The sequence below is a fragment of the Microcebus murinus genome, chromosome 31 (assembly GCF_040939455.1).
Source record: "Microcebus murinus isolate Inina chromosome 31, M.murinus_Inina_mat1.0, whole genome shotgun sequence".
In the NCBI taxonomy this organism is placed as follows: domain Eukaryota; kingdom Metazoa; phylum Chordata; class Mammalia; order Primates; family Cheirogaleidae; genus Microcebus; species Microcebus murinus.
Genome location: NC_134134.1, coordinates 2,066,131 through 2,089,503, shown reverse-complemented (window position 1 = coordinate 2,089,503; position 23,373 = coordinate 2,066,131). Strand labels below are relative to the sequence as shown.

The 23,373-nt window shown below is 36.6% G+C and overlaps 1 protein-coding gene across 1 annotated transcript in view; it reads right to left on the bottom strand.

Moving 5' to 3' along the window:
• Positions 1–23,373, bottom strand: part of LOC109730345 (zinc finger protein 682-like) — a 79,925-nt gene that overhangs the window by 43,244 nt on the left and 13,308 nt on the right. Inside the window, exon 3 of the mRNA XM_075998869.1 lies at positions 5,187–5,282. Within this exon, the coding sequence (XP_075854984.1) occupies positions 5,187–5,282 (96 nt within the window). The remainder of the gene's footprint in view (positions 1–5,186; positions 5,283–23,373) is intronic.

Below are 23,373 nucleotides of genomic sequence, written 5' to 3'. Positions count from 1 at the left end.
ATGTACGTTCTTCTCATCAGTTCATGGGACATTCTCTAAGATTGACCATATCTTAGGACACAAAGTAAATCTCAAGAAATTTAAAAAAATAGAAATCATACGATGTACCGTCTCAATCACAGTGGAATAAAAGTAGAAATCAACCCTAACAGAAACTCACATTTCTACACAAAAACGTGGAAATTAAACAACCTCCTACTAAATGATTACTTCATAAATGAAGAAAACAAGATGGAAATAAAAAAATTCTATTGAAAACGACACTGGAGAGACAAGTTATCAACTCCTCTGGGACACAGCTAAAGCAGTTCTCAGAGGAAAGTTTATCTCCATAAATGCCTATAAGCAAAAGACAAGAAGATCACAAATAGACAATCTAATGAAGCGACTCAAAGAGCTGGAAAAAGAAGAACAGACCAACCCCAAACCCAGCAGGAGAAGTGAAATCAACAAGATCAAATCAGAACTAAATGAAATTGAAAACAGGGAAGCTATTCAGGAGATTAATAAAACAAAAAGTTTGTTCTTTGAAAAAATAAATAAAATTGACACACCATTGGCTAAGCTAACGAAAAGCAGAAAAGAGAAATCTGTAATAAGCTCCATCAGGAATAAAAAAGGAGATATCACAACTGATCCCAAAGAGATACAAGATACAGTTTATGAATACTACAAAAATCTTTATGCACACAAACTGGAAAATGTGGAGGAAATGGACAAATTTCTAGAAACACACAGCCTCCTTAGATTCAACCAGGAAGAAATAGATTCCCTGAATAGACCAATCTCAACAGCTGAAATAGAAACAGCAATTAAAAATCTCACTAGAAAGAAAAGTCCCAGTCCAGATGGCTTCACACCTGAATTTTACCACACTTACAAAGAAGAATTAGTACTTATCTTGCAGAAACTATTCCACAACATCGAGAAGAACGGAAACCTCCCCGACACCTTTTATGAAGCGAATATTACTCTGATACCAAAACCAGGAAAAGATGCAACAAAAAAAGAAAACTACAGACCAATATTCCTAATGAATATAGATGCAAAAATTTTCAACAAAATCTTAGCTAACCGAATCCAGACGCTTATCAAAAAAATAATCCATCACGACCAAGTGGGCTTCATCCCAGGGATGCAGGGATGGTTCAACATACGTAAATCTATAAATGCAATTCACCACATAAACAGAAGCAAAAACAAAGACTACATGATTCTTTCAATAGATGCAGAAAAAGCTTTTGACAAAATTCAACACCCTTTCATGATACGAACACTTAAGAAAATAGGCATAGAAGGGACATACCTAAAAATGATACAAGCCATATATGACAGACCCATAGCCAACATCATACTGAATGAAGAAAAATTGAAATCATTCCCACTTAGAACTGGAACCAGACAAGGCTGCCCACTATCTCCACTTCTGTTCAACATAGTACTGGAAGTCTTGGCTACAGCAATCAGACAGGAAAATGGAATCAAAGGTATCCAAATAGGGGCAGAAGAGATCAAACTTTCACTGTTTGCTGATGATATGATATTATATCTAGAAAACCCCAAAGATTCAACCAAGAAACTCCTGGAACTGATCAATGAATTTAGTAAAGTCTGAGGATACAAAATCAATACACAGAAATCAGAGGCATTCATATATGCCAACAACAATCTAATTGAGAACCAAATCAAAGACTCAATTCCCTTCACAATAGCAAAAAAGGAATTAAAGTACCTCGGAATATACTTAACCAAGGATGTAAAAGACCTCTACAGGGAGAACTATGAAACACTGAGGAAGGAAATAGCAGAGGATGTAAACAGATGGAAATCCATACCATGCTCGTGGATCGGCAGACTCAATATCATCAAAATGTCTATACTACCCAAACTGATCTACAGATTCAATCCAATACCTATTAAAATCCCATCAGCATTCTTCACAGATCTAGAAAAAATAATTTTACACTTCGTGTGGAACCAAAGAAGACCCCGAATATCAAGAGCAATTCTAGGCAACAAAAGCAAAATGGGAGGCATTAATATGCCAGATATCAAAATATACTACAAAGCTGTAGTAATTAAAACAATATGGTATTGGCACAAAAATAGGAATATTGACCAGTGGAACAGATGTGAGAATCCTGATAGAAAACCATCCTCATATAGCCATCTAATCTTTGACAAAGCAGACAAAAACATACGCTGGGGAAAAGAATCCCTTTTCAGTAAATGGTGCTGGAAAAACTGGATAGCCACCTGCAGAAGGCTAAAACTGGACCCACACCTTTCACCTCTCACAAAAACAAACTCATGCTGGATAACAGACTTAAACCTAAGGTATGAAACTATTAGAACTCTAGACGAAAAATTTGGAAACACTCTCCTAGACATCGGCCTGGGCAAAGAGTTTATGAAGAAGTCCCCAAAGGCAATCACAGCAGCAACAAAAATAAATAAATGGGACATGATCAAACTACAAAGCTTCTGCACAGCCAAAGAAATAGTCATGAAAGTAAACAGACAACCTATAGAATGGGAGAAAATTTTTGCATCCTATGCATCCGATAAGGGACTGATAACTAGAATATACTTAGAACTCACGAAAATTAGGAAGAAAAAATCAAATAACCCCATTAAAAAGTGGGCAAAGGACTTGAACAGAAACTTTTCTAAAGAAGACAGAAGAATGGCCAACAAACATATGAAGAAATGCTCAACATCTCTAATCATCAGGGAAATGCAAATCAAAACCACAATGAGATATCACTTAACCCCAGTGAGAATGGCCTTTATCAAAAAATCTCCAAACAATAAATGCTGGCATGGTTGCGGAGAGAGAGGAACACTCCTACACTGCTGGTGGGACTGCAAACTAGTTCAACCTCTGTGGAAAGCAATATGGAGATACCTTAAAGCGATACAAGTGAATCTACCATTTGATCCAGCAATCCCATTGCTGGGCATCTACCCAAATGATCCAATGACACTCTACAAAAAAGACACCTGCACTTGAATGTTTATAGCAGCACAATTCATAGTTGCAAGGCTGTGGAAACAGCCCAAGTGCCCATCAATCAAAGAATGGATTAATAAAATGTGGCATATGTATACCATGGAGTACTATTCAGCTCTAAGAAACAACGGTGATATAGCACATCTTATATTTTCCTGGTTAGAGCTGGAACCCATACTACTAAGTGAAGTATCCCAAGAATGGAAAAACAAGCACCAGATATATTCTCCAGCAAACTGGTATTAACTGAGTAGCACCTAAGTGGACACATAGGTACTACAGTAATAGGGTATTGGGCAGGTGGGAGGGTGGCGGGGGGCAGGTATATACATACATAATGATGTATGTATATGTGCACCATCTGGGGGATGGTAATGATGGAGACTCAGACTTTTGGGAGGAGGGGGGGAAATGGGCATTTATTGAAACCTTAAAATCTGTACCCCCATAATATGCTGAAATAAAAAAAAAAGAAATTAAAAAAAATGCTTGTACAAACACATACCATATAGTATTACTGAGATATGAAAATGATAAATATCCTGCCATCTCAACAACATGGATGGACGTAGTAGGCATTATCCTAAGTAAAATCAGCCATTCCCAGAAAGATAAATACTGCTATGGATAATTATTTTTAAAAAGTTTATTTTATAAAAATAAAGAGTACAACAGTGGTTTCCAGGGTATAGCGTCAGAAAAAATGAGGAGATGTTTAAGGGTAAAATCTTTTAGTTATAAGATGAATAGATCTTGGAGATCTATTGTATGGCAACATGAATAGAGTTATTAATAATGTATATGCTTAAAATTTGTTAAGACCATAGACCTCACTATTAATAAATGTTCTCACTATAATTAAATGGTAAATATGTGAGATGATGGAACAGTTTATTACCTTATTATATTGTTTTACTATTTATACACACATCAGATCACTACAGTGTGTACAATAAATATATACAGTTACACAATTCATATTTGTGGAAACTTCCACCCATTAAACACCCCATACACAGAAATATATGCACACATACACACATATGAATGACACAATTCTGATGCTACTAAACAGGGGGAAATTATGGAATATAAGTTATCAAAATAGTGTGAATCTATTGGGAATATAAATATATTCTTGTATGTGAAGCACTGAATGAGAAAGATTATTTTGGAATTCTATAGGGTGAGAGTGCAAAATAAACTATAATATAGTTTTGGTATTTGGCTATAATAAAGTTGAAAATTTACTCTTATTTATTCTAGAAAATGATTACTTAGAAGTGAAATAACATTAGATTTTCTTACATTTAGGCAGACGCTATGCATTTGTACAAAGTTAGTGAGCCTCACTTTCTGTAGACTTGCCTCTGAAAACTTAGAATTGGAAATCATGATGCAGAAAATATGACTATCTGTCCCTAGGGTTTCTGGTATTACAGAAACAAATCCAAATATCTCCACTGTTACCCTTTACACATTTCAGAAATGACACATCAAAAGGAACTTAAAACAGGGAGCTGGGCATGGAGGAGCACACGTATAATCCCAGCACTTTTGGAGGCCAAGCAAGAAGGATCACTTGAGGCCAGGATTTTATACCAGCCCTAGCAACATAAGGAGATTCCATTTTTACCAGATAATAATAATAATGAAAAATAAAGGCTGGCCATGGTAATTCATGCCCATAGTTCCAGCTACTTGGAAGACAGAGGTACTAGGATCCCTGGAGCCCAGATGTTTGAGTTTGCAGTGAGCTATGATCAGCCACTGTAGTCAAGAAATGGCAGGAGAGCAAAACCCTGTCAAAAGATGGTTTAATGTAGTGGTCTTCAAAATATGCACAGATAGTCCCATAACTCATAAACTCCTCCTGCACAGATAGTCGCGTCTATTAGCAATGCTAATAGATAATGTAGTCCCTTATAAGGTATCACAAGAAGTATGGCTCTCACTGACTTCTAAGGATGATCACTGCATGGGTAGAATTCTTAGAGAGTTAAAGAGCCTGGGACAAAAGATGTCCTTCTGGTAGATAAAGAGCACCTTACACAGGCTTCTAAAAATCATTTCCAACTGAACAGAATATTCCAATCCACTTTTTAATATCTGCCTTCCTCTTTGAGATATAATTCTCTAACATTTGTTATGTGCTTCACTGAATCTCACCTACCTGGATATTTAACTGTTGTTTCCTCTTTCTTCATAATCCAGGGCTCTATCCTTTGCTCCAGACATGCAATCAGCTCTGGCTTTGAGACAGCAAGACCTGTTTCATTAGAAAAATTTCACATGACTCTTACTGAAGACTTTCCAATTACTAATGCAGTATTATCCTTAGTAAACACAACATTACAGAAAATTCTATAAAATTCGTTTGCAACGTATTGTTTTCTCACAGACCCTGTAGAATGATAAAAAATTATTTCTAATTTATGACTAGAGCACCAATTCCCACTAGCACTAAATAAATAAAAGGTGGAAATTCTATTCTAAGGTGCAGGCAACAATTATATACCCTGATTTCTGGAGTAACCACTAATCTAGTGTGAAATATACATATCAGTCCAAGAAAGGGTAAGGTTCAACATAACATGAGACATCTAATGATTTTATTTTACACAACGACAATCTTCAAATTTTCTGTAAAAGCATGGATATAAAATTCATTCATGTAAAGTAGATACTTTTAAGGAACTATATACCAAATATACTAATGGCCTTAATGTGGAATAGGAATTCTGTACTTAAGTGATCCTCACTAAGTGAGACCAGGTTTCCATAGTTCTCCAACATCACATCCCTATACAAATTTCTCTGAGCATTGTCAAGGCATGCCCACTCTTCTGGAGAGAATTCTACAGCCACATCCAGAAATGTCACCATCTCCTGTAAAAAGACACATATTTCCCAAGTGGCCATAGAGAGAGTTATTCATTTGACTACAAGGAAAATAAGTTATGAGAACTTTTTCTGACATATGAGTGAATAGAATTATCCAATGTGATATTTTTTAGCATATTAATATTCTTGAACATATTCTCTTATTCACAGGAATGAGGATCAGAAAAGATGTATGAAACTGTGTGCATATGATTCTGCTTTAGAGGATAAAGTATTTAATACAAAATTAAAGGCCTCAGTACAGTAATATAAATTTATGGGTGTTATATTTACATCATATCAGTAAATTGTGCATATTTCTCACATAGGGAAACAGAGATTTAGAAAGTATCACATAATTTTGATCAGTACAATAAAGAACTGAAGATTTTTTTTTAAATGCAGGCTCTGATTCAGTAGATCTGGGGTGTAGTCTGAATCTCTGCCTGTCACATAATATAACTACTGATAACAATGCTGCTTGCCTAAGGAGAGTATATTGTCAATATCCAATAAGTGGTAGACTTTGAATTTATCTCAGTTCATCTGAACAGAACACTGATAATAGCCCTCATTTTTCAAAGCAATGTATAAGAATAAATTAGAGCTTCCAGATTTAATGTGATGGCTCATGCACATCAGTCAGTAAATCTCCACAAGACACTTAACAATAAAGGAAAAAAAACAATTAACTTTATATTGGATGAATCTGTCAGAGAGCATCTTAAGCAAGTGAATGAAATTAACATAACTTTAGCTGCACAGATTGGTGTTAGGCATCGTTGCAAAGAGGAGGACACAAATCACTGCTGGGATGGTAGTGGCCAACAATATGTAACCATGAAGAATCATCAATTTATACAAATTTCAGATACTGATACTTCCTATATTTTGTTGTCTTTAATAATGTATCTAAATAGTTTAGCATCATACAGAGCAACTCTTCTATTTTCGCTTTTCTCCATAATTTTCTGGTTATTCTTTTCAATCAATGCTATCTTCTTTTGAAATTTTCCTAATGATATTTTATGTAGAGCTAATGAAGCATCCAGATCATACATTGAGAGTACATGTTTCCCTTCCTCACTCAAATCCAAAGACTCTATCCCATCCCCAGGACGAATCTCAGACATTCACACTATTCCATCTTGACCTGTCACAATGGGAACATTTTCAATATTACATGTCATACAGTTCTTATGAAACTCGGTTATTGTAGTAAGAAGCTTATGGGAGAGAATATAGAGCAGGTTCTGTTATATAGGGAGGAAGGATATTCCAGAGCTCCTTGACTATCATAAGAATAAAGAAAAACAAGTAGTTACAAAACTTTTTAGGCATATACATCAGAAGTAAAGAAGTAAAGGTTTACAAGTTCAAAAAATTGAGGTTCTACATGACTTTCTAGGAGAAAGAGTGGACACAACCCCTTAATTGGGACACACTTACCTGAAAACCAGCCATTTCTTCTCCCTCTTCTTCTACTCTGAAATTCCTTTTCAGGTGAGATTATGTAGAACGATTATAATTAAATCTTCAGACTACGCTTAAAGGAGTCAGCACAATTTGTTCCCTTGTTTCCACAATATTCACAAGCAGGAGGAACATAAAATGCAGAAAGGCTACACTCACTTGTTCTTGGTCATAGAAAAGATTCAGCTATGATCAGCTCATTCATATAGACCAAAATGTGAGGTTCTCCTATCTTTTCTTCCGGTTACCTTCCCCTGCTACAGGTGCCAGGAGTTTTTGCTACAGGAATGGGAATCTGAACCAAACTGATCTGCCTCTACCAAACCCAGAGAGCAGAACCTGTGACTTCCCTCTAAAACAAAGGCTAAACTCAATTCACATGAATATATGCAGAAGTCCTAATGCTTGACGCTGGTATCAAATTAGAATTTTGTGGGGCACAATTAAAACCACATGGATGTTCCCATCCAGCTCAAAAGGCAGGTGATGGTGTTTTTTCTATCCAGCCAGATTATCCTAATTGAAAGCCTGGGCTCAGAGGTAATTACCTTAAAATTGTCTCTGAAACATCAATGTGAATGTAAATCATGTGGTACTGTGGGCCTCACTCTAAGAATTGTGATCTGCTGGTGTGGAAGGGCTACATTAATTGGATTACTTATTATGTCCCCTTTTAGTCCTGATGTTGCTCAAACTTGACCCAATATTAGTAGTACTCAGATAGTGACAGCAAGCACAGCATACATACTGCCTTTTGCCCAACTCTCATCACAACATATACTTAATTTCCAATGCGAAGTGCAGCATAATGCAATGTCTACTGAGCATGTGCTATGTGCTCACAAGTATAGTTTGTTGCACTGTGAAGAGCATTTACATTGTGAGATTTAATCCTTGTTATGCCAGAAAAGGTGAGTGGTAAGTGTACAATAATTTACAGAAACATTTAGATGTGGTGCCAGTATTTCTATTCTTCTCACACAACTATAATATGACAAGACACAAGATCTAGAAAATTGTGTACACTCACCCCAAAAGGGTCCTTGCAAAGTCAACTTACAAGTCCATGTTGCTCTCTTACACTGCAGCATATGTCTCCCCTGAGATTTTGGTACATCCTCAGTCCAAAGTATGTCCCTGTCTTGTGAATTCCAGGTTGAAGCCAGGTCTAGTTTGGATTGAACTTTTGTATTCTTTGCATTTACAGACAGGGAAGGAAATAGGAAGAGAAATTCCTCTTTGGAACCTGAACTAATGCATCCTGAGGAACCTCATACCTTGGATTCAGAATTCAGAGCTGCAGATTTAGGTCCCTTGAGAGGCATAGACTCCGTAGCACTCACTGTACATTTCCTCGCATTTGGGCAAGAAGACAAGGCAGAAAGGGAGTTTGTGTGTTGCACCCAGTGTGCATTATCTTGTTCCCATTTGTGTCTGAGCCCTACAGTCTCTGACACCATTTCACTTCTAAAGATGTGACATTTGTTTAGAGAAAGGATAGAAATAGTGATTATTATCCTTTGGGAAGGTAGTCACAGGAATCTGGTCTAAGTATGCTTCAGAGGGAAAATAGACACCACTGAGGCCTAGAGAACTTACTGTGTGCAGATGTGGGGACAGTGAAGCTCTGTGCTGCAGACTTGCAGGTTACAGACTGGAAGCTCAAGAAGGAATCTAGTGTTCAAAGCCCTTGTAATTTAGAAGTGGTAGGCACATTTCATGTTTATGTTGCATTTTTAATTCTGGAAAGTGTTTAGGAAATATTAAAATTAAAGGGTATCCAAATCAGAAAACTTATCTACAAAGTTAAAAGAGATTTAAAAGAAAACCCTTTTATTACTCAAAGCAGAATGTGATGTGCACAGTGCCAAGCCACTGAGAGATTTCAAAGGCACACACAAAGTCATTACTCTACATAACTAAGCAAATCCTAACTTTTACATACATGTTATTTACATAAATAATAATTACCTTTTAAGAAAGAAGAAAGAACACTAGACAGCCCTATTTGTCATAAACAGTGCACCGTAAACTTACTTGGTAATTAGCGAGAGTCTCTTTTTTGGTAATTGTTGAAATTCCAATAAAAAACAAGCCTTTCAAGTCAAGGCAGGAGGAGATAATTTTGCAACTCAAAGGTAGATGCTCTCTGAAGTTAGGAGCCCATCTTCATATGGAAATTGTGGGATAGTTAACTATTTTCTTTGATATTTCATTTAAATAGATGTTTCTCAGTTTCAGAAAAAGCATTTCTTAAAAAAAAAACCTTTTTAAAACTATTTCAAAAGGATTTACAAATCTTAGGCAGATAGTTAGGATCTCTGGCTCTTCTCAGGACAATGGTGCCCTGTTTTGGGGGCTCTTTCCAGCAGTTGCTCCACCTGGGGAGATGGATAAGGCTGCCATTCCATTTTGGTGCTGCTCCACCCTTAATTCTACCCTGAACCGCTTCTACACCTGAGGAAGGAGGGAATGCTTTATCAATCTAGTGTTTCCCAGACAAGGCATAAGATTTACAAAGTGACCTAGGTATCCTAAGGGTAATTAATATGTCATTAGCCTTAATCTACATTGCAGTTCACCTTCCCAATGGGCTTTCGTAGAGGGAGCTCCTATAGTGTGCTGAAATTTTCAGGACACCTGTTCATTATTTGATAATAACCTACACCTCCAAAGATACAAACTCTAATGAAATTAAACTAATGAGCATGTTACAATTTTAAAGTAAAAAAATAAAAACCACCAAGAGCCAGTCAATTCCTGAATAGATTATTAATATTTGGTGTATGTTTATAATGAAATATTACTCAATTTTAAGAAATGACACTAAGATAGCACTGCTTATATTCTCCTTGATTGAGTGAGTCCATTATCTGAAGTAAACTGACACAAGATCAGAAGAAAGGGCTCCACATATACTCGCCATCCAATTGGTACTGACTGATTAACAGTACGGTGTTCTAATGGTGGTGGTGTTCACCAGGGATTCAGGGATTTGGGGGTAGACCCACATCTGAGGGATGCCTTGATCACCATGGAGGGGAAGGTCATAACTCTAACCCTTGCTAGGGAGAGGCAAAGATATAAAATGTGACTAAAATGTTTGTACTCTCATATTTTCGTGAAATAAAAAAATAAAAATTAAAACCATACATCTTTCCTAAACTTTATAAAAATAGCAAATATTGAGGCACAAAGCAAATATAGAGGTCAATAAAGTAATGATTGCAAAGTAACTTAAGCAAAAAGTCAAGTTTATTTAAAAATTATAAATGTATCAATAAATTTTGATTTAGTAATCTTATGCCATAAGTTAGGGTTCTGGTTACTTTAGGAAAAATTTAAAATTTAGGAAAAATTATACATTAAAAACATAAATTATTATATTGTCTATAATGGTAGCATTAGAAGAATACTACATTTTAATAGAAATATTTAGCTAAGGATATCATGGTTCTTCTATTTAGAGGTCTATGAATTTTTAAAAATGCACAAACTGATACTTTGTATCCTTTGGTTTTCTCTTTCCCCATCCCACTCTCTGTGGTCACCACACTTCCCATTATGAAATCAGCTTTCTTTAGATTCCACATATAAGTGAGATCATACTGTATTTGTCTTTCTGTGTCTGGCTTACTTTACTTAGCATCATGTCCTCCCATTAAACACACGTTGTCACAAATGACAGAATTTCATTCTGTTTGAAGGCTCATTGTGTAAATGCCCCTCATTTTCTTTATCCATTCATGTGCTGATGGACAGGTAAGCTGCTTCTATACCTGGGCTAGGATGAATATTGTTGTAATGAATATGGAAGGACAGATATATCTTCTACATACTGGTTTTGCTTCAATTGAATATGCATGAAGAAATGGGAGTGATGAATCATATGGTAATTCAATTTTCATTGTTGAGGAATCTCTATACTATTTTCTACAATGGCTGTATTGAGAAAATAGATTTTTAAGACTCAGAAGGGAGAAGGGTGATTGGCAGTGAGGGATAAAATCTTACCTACTGGGTGAAACCTATATTTGTTGAATGAATGATACACTAAATGTCCTGAATTTAACACTATATAGTTCATACATACATCAAAGAAAAATACACGACTGGCACCCCCTAAATTTATTGAAATACAAATACATTTGGCTGTCCTAACTTATATTCACAGCAATAATATGTGTTTCCTTTTCTCCATATCCTCATAAGCACTCAGCATTCATCATTAAGAACAGGCATTCTCACAGGTGTGAGGTAATAGCTCATTGTGGCTTTAACTTTCATTTCCATGATGATTAGATAGGTTCAGCATTTAGACATATATCTGTTGAACATTCATTTCTGTCTTTTGAGAAATGTCAATTAGTTTTATCTTATCTTTGCCAAAGTATGCCTAATAAAATCATCACACTGTGTACAAGATATACATATACAATTATTTGTCAATTAAAAACATAAATAAAACAAAAAAATAACAATGACCAAATAAGATGATTGCACAGGAATAAGAAATGGATATTTGATATAGTACACAAATAAGCCACATTCCAAATATATCATGTTGGAGTACAAATACAGAAATAAATAAAAAAGAAAATGACCAACTTACATATCAACTTTCAAGACAGGATCATTTCTTTTTGTCTATTGTCTGTTCCTCAAAATATCTCGCCTTATAGTTAAATACATATGAATATGTCTCTCTACATATGATAAATTCCACCATTTCAATGTTTACGTGTCATTGCTTTAGATATGGATTTTCAGTGGAATTTTAATTTTTTTATGTTCCCTATTTTCTGAGAACACTCCTCGGGGCTCCAAAGACATCCCCGTTTGTCAGATTGTAGATGAGAGGGTTGAGCATTGGCGTTAGGATAGTGTAGATGACAGAGTCCACTTCTCCTGCTCAGGGGAATGAGACTTTTGTAGAAGGTACTTTGTAATGGCAGCCACATAGAATAGAGACTCCAGGGGCATGTGAGAGAAGTAAGTAGCCAGGGTTTCCATGTGCCCCAGACTTGAGACTGTCAGCAGTCTAGTGGACAGTATAAATATATAGGAGGCCATAGCTAAAATAGGAGGGAAGAAAAAATAACAGCATGGATACAATAACATGGATATATAGAGGGAAGTTTCAGCAGAGACTAGTTTAAATACAGCTGGGATCTCAGGCACAATATGACGACCTTCCCTGCAGGTGAAGTAATGGAAAGTCAGAGAGCAGAGCACATGGATCAAGGCATTCAGCACTGCGCTCAGCCAAGATGCAAGCACCGGGAGAACACAGAGGACATGGGGAATGTGGATAGGGTAGGGCAATTGGTGACAGATGGCCATGTAGCAGTCCTCAGCCAGGATTGTGAGCATGAGACACTCTGCTGCCAACAGGGTGATGATGAGGAAGAGTTGAATGCTTCAGTCAGTGAGAAAGATGTGATGAAGCCTAGAGGGAAAGTTGAGGGCCATTTGAGGAATAAACATGAACATATACAATTGTTACATGAGGGATGGCTTGCTGAGCAGAAAACATATAGGGCAGTGGAGAGGTGGGTAGGGCCAAATGAGGAGGATGACTGTGGTGCTTCCAGAAAGGATCAGCAGTTCCAGCATGGTGAGGACAAAAAGAAGCCAGGGATCCTGGGGGCTGTGAAACAGGCCTAAAGGATGACATCACCCTTGATGTTTGGTTGTTCTGCCGTGCTTGTTCCTTATTTGTTAACTTTTAAGACAGTTTGAAAGAGCATTATGTTCAAAATCTGTATATAATTACACAAAAGTAAAACACAAGGCACTTTCCAGCACTTGAAATTCATTTTTCCCCTGCCCTTCTTCTTTTAATTTTAGTAAATAATTACATTTGCATTTCACAAGGATTTACTAAGGTATCATACAAGAGTTCTAGAATATGTCACTTGCCACATTGGAAGAGAGAGCATAATCAGTGTTGCATTTGAACATGTACTTTTGAAATATTTTGTCCTTAATTAGAGTTCTAGAAATTGAAATCCTCTCACAATTACAGTAAACATTCTGAAGAACTAAATACAATAAAAAATTCAGTATTTTAGTTACACTAGACACTTTTCAAGAGCTATATAGCAACATGCGGTTAAAAGCTACAGCTTATACTATAGCACGGATATCAAATATTTTCAGTATTGAAGAGTGATCTCTTGGATGCCAAGCAGAAACCAGCCACGTGTAGAGACAGTATTGGCCTATACATAAGACAAACCCATAAGGACGCCAAACAAGCTTAACCAAAGGATGATCTACACTGAGGAGTGTACATGGTAACACAAGAGCAAAATCTACAATCATCCATTCAGGTCATAATTCCTACTGCACTGGGGAAAAGGCTGAAACCCAAACAGAGAAGGCTCCCAGGCTACCTGAACTTTCATTCTGTTTGTGGTGATGGACACAAATATATAATGTCAGGTCAATGTAACTATGATGGAGAGTAGTAAAGCAGGATAAGTGGAGAATGAGTTGATGCTGGGGTGTGGTGTGGATGTTGTCCCCCTAGGGAGATCCATTTGATCAGGGGCCTGGATGAAGGTAGTGAGTACACTGAGTGAGGATATGTGGGAAGAACCTGAGTGTGAGCTTGGTGAGTTATGGCTCAAGTGGAGTGATCTGTGTGGAGAGTAGAAAGAAAGGAGCAGAGGTCAGTAGAGAACAGGGGTCCCTATACCGTTTCTGTCAAACTCCTACCAGTAAACACTTTTGGGACATGCACCCGTAATTCATGCATATAGAGAATCTTTATTTACTAGTATCAGTATATTAGCAAAGCATCATCACTACATTTTAGGGTAAAAGTAAACATCAATACAAGTTCTACTATTCTCTCACTTTAACCCAATGTATTATTTGCCAAAGGGACATTAAGTGAGCGATTGTGCTTCCTTATAAAGTCTTAAAGTTGCCAGAAGGGATTAATTAAATTGGTTGCATGGACCAAATTTTTGCTATTCAGCATATAGCAAAGCTTCTTCACAGCAGAAAGCCCCTGTAAGCAGTTCAAAAACATCCATAACCGATCCATTTGGAAATAAGCTGTATAGCATGGTTATAAGTACCACATTTGGGTAAATCTAGCTCCTTTACTTGCCGGTCAACTTTGAACAAGTTCGTTATGCTTACTGATTCTCACATTTCTCATTTGTTAAATGGCAATTGGACTTAACGTTTTCCTTAATTTAATGACTGGGGGCTCCTAAAGAAAACCAGGTAAGTTATAAGTAAAGAAAACGCCATACATATTATCTCTGTGGACAGGCTTCTATGGACTGTGGTTTATTAGGCACAGGAGCTGGGGAAAGATTTCAGGAAGAAAAAAAGCCAATGTTTGTATATGTAAAGTAGTAGAAAAAGGCATGGTGCATATAGGAAATCCATTTTTTTGTAAATGGTGAGAGAGAATGGGACATGTGTAGGATCCTTCGGCTGTGGCTGGTGCATCATAGATACTTAAACATTTATGAAAATAACACAGGTGGAGGGATGGGGGGAGCATGGGAGGATACTATGCAGGAATCAGAGCCCGATCCAAATGAGCTTTATACACTGATTCTGATAGCCCAGAAACTGCCAGGGCCTCTGAAGAAGTTTATGGCGGAATTGAGGTGATAAAATTGCCTGGCATTTTGGAAATCCTCTAGCTAATAGAGTTTTAGGGGATGAGTTGGAGGGGCCAACTTGCAGGGAAAAAGAACAGTTGGGAACCCATCAGACCAATCAACCTGGCACAGACTAGGACCCTGCTGAGGGTTTGGTATTGAGGAAGGAAAGAGGTAGATTCAGGTAATATTAGAGGTGAGATCATGTGCACAATGGTGTCTTTTTCTGATGTAGGAACAGATGGGTCAGGTAAGAGAAATGATAAGGAATCCATGGGACTTATGCCTACTTAAGAATATGGTGTGAAGGATAAGCCTTGACAATGACACTTAGGCTTCCAAATTGAGAGGGTGAATTATTGTGCTGTCTTTTGCTGTGACAATATGCTCTGAAGTACCACAGGGGGTTGTGAAAGAGGCTGCAGAGTGAGCCTAGCTTTCTACCTGGTAAGTGTGAGTTTCCTATGGGTTGCCCAGGGAAGGCAGCTGAGAGGTGCTTTGGTGTGTGGATCTGAAGCTGCATTTTAGCACTTGTAGCATTTAGGGGTGCTGATGTGACAGGATGAGGGAAAACTGCTTAAGGCATGTGCACAGTGAAGAGTGGAGGGTAAGGTTGTTTTATCAGGGGACAAACACAGCATTAGAGGCTACTATCTCTGAACTTTGAAAGATCTAAGACAACATCAGAAGGCCGATATATAATCTCTAGCTTATTAACCACTTTGGTATGAGTGTTAACTACAGTTGATAGCCACAGATGAACGCTCACAGCTGAGCATCGACGATAGTCGATAGCTACAGGTGAACATGCACAGAGACTTTAGCCACCAGCCGTGATAGGAAGGCGCACAGCCAAGCATCAACTAAACCAACAGCCGTGACATGACTTCTCTAATTTTTCATTTATCAAAATAAAATTGTGAACATTTAGAAATAACCTAATGAAAACATATATGTATATGTTACCTAGTCTGATTTACATTATAATTAAAGCTGCCTGTAATGTAAATCAAGATTTCAGTGCTTTAAATCTTTCCTCATCATACAGGAGCAAAATGGATTCATTGTCAATGCAAAGCACAAACTATCATGCAGACTATGCATGCTGGCTGTGGGAAAGGTTTCGGGGCTGGTGAGCACCATACTGAAGTGGTTATAAACAAGAAAAATACAAAAAAAAAACCCACACAAAACATAAAAATCTTGCAAAATATAATTATTTCCAAATAAATATTCTTAAAAGCCATTCTGATCTTTTCCTACAACAAAATTACTGAATCATGATGTGGATACATTGGAATATAGCTAATATGTCTAATGTAATGTTGGATGAGAGCCCTTCCAAATTTATTATTCTTGAAGTCCATGAAAGAGATTGGGGTGTGTGAAAATGCATCTTCTCTTTCACTGGCACCCACAACCCCCATCCTTCAGCCCCTGACTCCTCCTTCCTAGGGTGCCCTCCCCACTCTTGCCCATTGTAGCAATCACCACATCTCTCACTTTTGGAGAAGATTCCTGTAATGCTGAGTATAGAGTTTCTAGGTTGGTATCTTCGTGTGGTAATTTTCCACAAGATTTAGTTCTTTTTAAATTTTTTTTATTTCAACATATTACAGGGATAAAAATGTTTAGGTTATGTATATGGCCTTTGCCCCACCTGAGTCAGACCTACAAGTATGTCCATCCCCCAGATGGTGAGCACTGGAACCACTAGGTGTGTATATACACGTCTCCAGCTCCACCCACTTTTCCGCCCAACACGTGATCAATTTAGTTCTGATGAATATCATCTTAGATCACCTTCTCCCTCTTGTGCGTCATGGTGGCCTTGCCACTGCTTGATCCAGTCCAGGGCTCTCTCAGAACTCTCTGGCAGCTGACCTGGTCCAGGGTCTTCTGCCGTCCTGAGACAAATCATTCCTGTGCTACTCCCCTGCTGGGGTAGATCTCACTCAGGTAGCCCATTTTCCTGTCTACACCCCTTCCACCATGTTCTCACCTCACAGGATCTTATTTCATGCCCCACACTCTTCTTGCTCCACTCACATGTCCTGGTTTCTGAGGACCTGCCTTGTTACTAGAACTGCCAATGAATACTGCCAGGAAAGGGCTTGCTGTGTAGGGCAAACCAGCAAGGTAATGGACATAATATTGGACCTCAGCTTGGATATGTATTTTCTGAAGATGATTTGGAAAAGGTCTAAAACCTCTCCCACATTTAAGCATGTATATAGAATCAAAACCCTCTAGGACTATGTGACAAAAGGCAAAAATGAAAACAAAAATGGGGGTTCATGACTGAGAAAACATTCTGGCCAATGTGGCCAATATCACCAATGTGATAATATAGACAGAATAACCCTGTCCTATTATAAATCACTTGGTGACTATATGGGTAATTTAAAATTTGAAATTGTGGTAAACTACACCCAATATAATATTTACCGTCTTACCCATTGTTAGGTATATAGTACAGTAGTGTTAAGTATATTCACACTATTTCAAAGAAATTTCCAGAACTTTTTTATACCCAGTAAACATAGCTCCATTTCTCCATTCTTCCAGTCCCTCACACCACCATTTTACTTTTTGTTTCTATGAATTTGATTCTTCTAGATACTTTGTATAGTATAGTTTCTTTTCTAAGACAAAAACAAAAGTATCTCCAGCAGAGAAAATAAAGCCTCTCCTGGTTTTAGGAAGTACCTAAACACTGACTTTAAGGCCTATGATTTTCCCCACTGTATATTTTATTCATTCATTCATTCTTTCATTCAGGAAGCAATATGTTCTACAATGTGTCTAGGACTGAAAAACTTAGTGTTGAACATATGAGTTCTGTAGACATTTCTGCAGTTTTCAGAGACCAGCAGGCTATTCTGTAATTTCTTTCTTATTACCTCCTGCTCTTTGACCTGGATGGATTCGTGCCTCCTATTTTTACCATATATCTGGGCAACACATACCAAATATTTATAGTGAGCTACATGTAATCTTTTACAATTTTTTTCAGATTCTATGGCCCACAGTTTTATGTTTATTTGTGCTATGCTGTACCTGAAATCTATAGGTACATTAATGTATTTTTTACATTATTTTTATAAATGTATTTTTATATGTAAGTTACTTAAAATCAACAAATATATATAATCAATCTCTGCATTTCTAATGCCTGGCACAGTATGGAGATCTGTGTGTTGGGTAAATTTTTACTGGCTGACTGTGTGTGTGATAAGTCAGCACTGTACTTTTATTATTTTGCTTATATCATTACATAAACCATTGCATCACTTAGAAACAAAAAGATTTCATCACATGCTGGCTGAGTTATATCAGGAACTCATACCTGAGTTTCTTTGTCTAGCAAGGACTACACAGACCAATCAAGTCAAGGCTGGTTTATTGAAAATATCAAAAACCTGGATAAACTTCTAGCTAGATTAATCTAGCGGATAAAAAAAAAAAAAAGAGAAAACACAAATGACCAATATAACGAATAAAGGTGGAATAACATTAAAAATCATATGGATTTAAATTTATTATCAGGAAATAAAAATCTCATCAATAAATTTGACAGCTTAAGACAAATGGATAAGTTCCATAAAGATATAGATTTTCAGAAATCATAAAACAAGAAATAGAAAACCTGCATAGCCTTCTATGTTGTTTAAAAATCAAATTTAGGCCGGGCGTGGTGGCTCACGCCTGTAATCCTAGCACTTTGGAGGCCGAGGCGGGCGGATTGCTCAAGGTCAGGAGTTCGAAACCAGCCTGAGTGAGACCCCGTCTCTACCAAAAATAGAAATAAATCAATTGACCAACTAAAAATATATATAAAAAATTAGCCGGGCATGGTGGCGCATGCCTGTAGTCCCAGCTACTCGGGAGGCTGAGGCAGTAGGATCGCTGAGCCCCGGAGATTGAGGTTGCTGTGAGCCAGGCTAATGCCACGGCACTCACTCTAGCCTGGGCAACAAAGTGAGACTCTGTCTCAAAAAAAAAAAATAAAAAAAAAAATAAAAATCAAATTTGACAGTAACAACATTTTCTAGAGTATAGCACTCTGGGTTCAATGACCTTATTAGTTCACCTATTAAACATGTATTGGAGTCCCCCTTTCTCCATGGGAGATATATTTTAAGACTCTCAGTGCATGATTGAACCCGGAGATATATACCAAACCCCATGTATACTTTGAATTTTTTCTATATGTACATACATTTTATAAATTTTAATTTATAAATCGCACACAGTAAGATGTTAACAATAATTAACATTAAAATAGAGTAATTACAGAAATATACCAACATTATTACTGTTGTGTTCTGTGCTCATTATTATGTAAAATAAGTGTTACTTAAAAACACAGACATCGGTACCACAATAGTCAATCTGACATCTGAGATAGCAAGTCAGTGACTAATAAAAAAAGTGGCATATACAATGGGGACAGGCTGGACAAAGGGATGATTCACATCCCAGGTGGAATAGAGTATAGGGGAGAGTTGAGGCAGAGCTGTGATGCGATCAGTTGCTTTTCTTCACCAAGTGTGGTCCCTTAGATAAGGATCACCACAGAGGATAAGAAAATTGATAGAAGATAGAATAAAAGAATATACAGAGACTAAGGTATATTTTATAGTTTTATATAAAAAGGTCACATAACAGTGGGCTTACTCAGGAGACAAGGCATATCCCCATGAATGTCTAACAATATGGTTAGATTTACATAGGTTTTTATAATCACAGTTATCAATTACCAGTCTTCAGGGTAACATATTTAAATATCAGGGACACAGTTACTATGGGAGACATGCAGTGGGTTGGGGTGAAAATTCTTCTCAAAGAGTTTCGATTCTATCTAGGTGAACAAATAGGTAAAAAGTCTTTCAAGGGCTAATTTCTAAGTTCTAAGAAGTAGTCATCACTTAACAAAGGTATAACCAAAGATGTATAGGTATAACCAATGACCACATATTTTTTTGATCTAGTTGTCGTGGACTTAACGGTAGACAGTCAGGAGAGAGCAAGTCACTGATCTCTCTAAAAATGTTGTTTACAACACAGGGGCATGTCTCTGGGCAAAGGCCACTCATTGTCTCTGGCTCCCATCCTGTGAGTCATATTTGCCCTGACTTGTCTTTTAAGGAAACAGGGAAGCTCTCAGGTTTTGAGATACCAGGAAGCCTTTCTGGAAAACATCCCTACCAGAGCCATGAGAGCCCTCCCTTCATAGCAGATTCTGACAGGTGAACCATTGAGTCCACACATTCCTTCAGGGAAAAATGGTGCACACTTCTGTTTCTGTCTTTAATACAGTAACATAGGGTATTACAATAAAATCATGTTCTGATTAGCTACATCTCATTAATTCCTCAATCATAATTTTCCAACAAATTCCCCCTTTTTATTTTTATTAGAAATGAGTTGATGCAGTTGTATGTCTATCATGGTGATGTGTTGGTCTTCTGATTTTTTTTTTTTTAAATTTTTGACAATCTATAAATAAGCACAAGTAAATGATTAAAATAATGTCAAAAGTTATTATGGTAGAATTTTTATAGATTTTAAGATGAAAAAGTGGATCAGCTGACTGCAAACCAGATGAGATGCCATTAAAAATGTTATCCTTGAGAGCAAATTCAGTTTGTGACTGAGGGTATTTAATATTTTTTGTTGTAAATTTCCTATCTCTTCAGTCAGACGTTCTTGATGGAAAGATCTTTTTAAATGTTTTCTCAAGGAAATACAGTTAGATTATATAAATATATATAAATACATATATACACACACACACATATATGTGTGTGTGTGTGTGTGTGTGTGTGTATATATATATATATATATATATATATATATATATATATATATATATATATGGAGTAATACAAATTGAGTGATATTCCAATCACAACAGAGCCTAAGTTTCTTTCCAGACTTATGACCTGGTCTCCTAGTAAGGTATCTGTTTGTTGTAAGTCAGACACTTAAGTAGCCAATTTGCTGTCAATTTGATTCTGAGTGGACCATAATTGATTTGTGATGCAAATTTTGAACAAATTCAGTAGTTTGAGCTGTTTGGTGTAATGCTACACCAGCCATGGCAGCAGATTCAGTGACAGCAATGATTCCCCAAATAGCTGCTATTAATAGACCAATAAATCTTTTTGTACATTTAAGAATGTGGGTAAGTAGTTCATCTAAAACAAACATTGCTGGAGTTTCCTGCCAAATTCTATTCATTTTAACAGGTAACCACAACCCTGTTCCGGCTTCAAGAATATAAAGTGTTTCTTTATGACGATTGAATTTTATAAGATCATCAATACCGCTATGATAAGAACAATTGTTACAAGTCATTAGGAAGGAAGGTTCATCATAGATAAAATGTACAATTATGAATAAGTCAGGCAATTTTACACAAGCTGGAATATAATGAGTAGACTTTAGATAAAAATTCCACTCTCTGATGCTGTTTATATCCAATGTGCCTGTACTAATCCAGGCCTGCAAGGGTGTAAAGTAGGCAGTAATTTCCACAGTTGCTCATGATTGCTCCTCTAAAACATGAGGAGCTAGAGCATTCATATCATAATTGAGCCATGTAATATGACTTTCAATGTTAGTGTCTTTTAGAGACATCGAGGTGGCAAGTTTGTTCCAACGAAGATTTTTAGGTTTATAACATGAGGTAGGATGTTCGTCGGGACTCCAGGCTAATAGATAACCACAAGAAGGTGACCCAGTAAGAATGCGTCCCATGTGACTTTTACAATTTTTCTATTGTGCCCAGGTTTTAGGGTCAGAAATTACTACCTCCTTACAGATGAGTACATCTGTAGGTGCAAATTTAGTATGTCCAGAAGCAGAAAAAAAGGAGACAATTTAAAAGAAATAACCAGGCTTTAGTTTTATCACAGGTAGAGTTGCAGGTGACTAGTCAGATTTGAGTACCAGGTTTTAAACAATGAATACCTTTACCAATACATATGGGAGGGCCTTCTGTTTCAATTTCATATTTATTAATTATAGTGTCCTCCTTGTTGAGTTTCATTGGACCACAATAATTATTAGGTCCTGGTAACCAATTAGAATCATTATTAAATACTAAGAAAGGAAAGTCAGCCCAATTGACAATCCTATTTAAAGGTGAATTGGGAATATAGGCCCAGTGATTATAAGTCTGGTTATCAGACATTCTTACAGCCATGCTCACTATGCAGATCATGGCAAGACAGAGGTTTACAGATGATTTACATACAGACATCCACTTCATTATTCTGTCTGCTTCTTCATAGGTCCTCTTCATCTGTCCACATGTCATGATCAATGGCTGGCACGTTTTCTTGCTTCAGCACTTCCTATTCTTTATTTTCATCCTTTTAAAACCCTCAACCAGGGTCTCGTACCCTTCTGGTGGTCTCCTCCATTTTTTCCCCTCCTGTTTCCACTCTGGGTTTGATTCTTCTGCTTGGAATCCAGACTATTTGTCCATCAGCTCTCAAAAGACAAGGAAAGCCTCTCCCCCACACCTTTGCCCATCCTTCTTTCCATTTATTCTTCTATATCATCTTTCTACCAGATAGGCTGGTGAGGGAAAGGATCTGGTGGATGGCTCCCTTTCCAATACTTCTCTACTGCTGTTAAATCATCTTTTTTATGATAACTCAAAAAAATTTAAAGTAAATAAGGCTTAATTTTTTCTATTCTGGGGGAACATATACCTCCCCTTTTTGTTTAAATAACATATTTTAAGGCTTGATGAGTATGTTTTTTACTATTTTAGGTAATATCTATTGAGTTAAATGTAGAAACTGGAATAATTTATTTTGTGGATAATGATTATCAATTGTTTCTATAAAATCAGATATATGTGATTGCCAATCCAGATTTTGCTGATAAGCCTTTTGAACTTGTGAATTAGTAAGGGGAATAATACTTTATTCAGGATCTTGGCCACTCAGTTGTTCTAGTCTATTGCTGTTTTTGTAGGTTATTTACCAAAATTAAAGAAAAAACTTATGTAGTCATAATTTTAAAATTAAAAACAAAACATGTTAAAGAATTAGGATAAGTATATTATGCCATTTTATTAAGAGTATATTAATATTAACCAAAATCTTTGTTTTAGTTCAAATTTCTTAATAAATGTCCTTTCATAAACTTTATCTCATCATGCATATATCACACAGCATCTATAACACTTTCCATAAAACTTTGTGTTTTGTCCTAAAATTCCTTTTTCCTACATAATGAATCATTTTAGGATAAAAAATTCTATGCAAGATCCTTTCTTTACATTATCTTTTCTTTAACCTTTCTAAATAAAACTTTAAATTCTTTGATATCTTACATATTTTTCTTTAAATA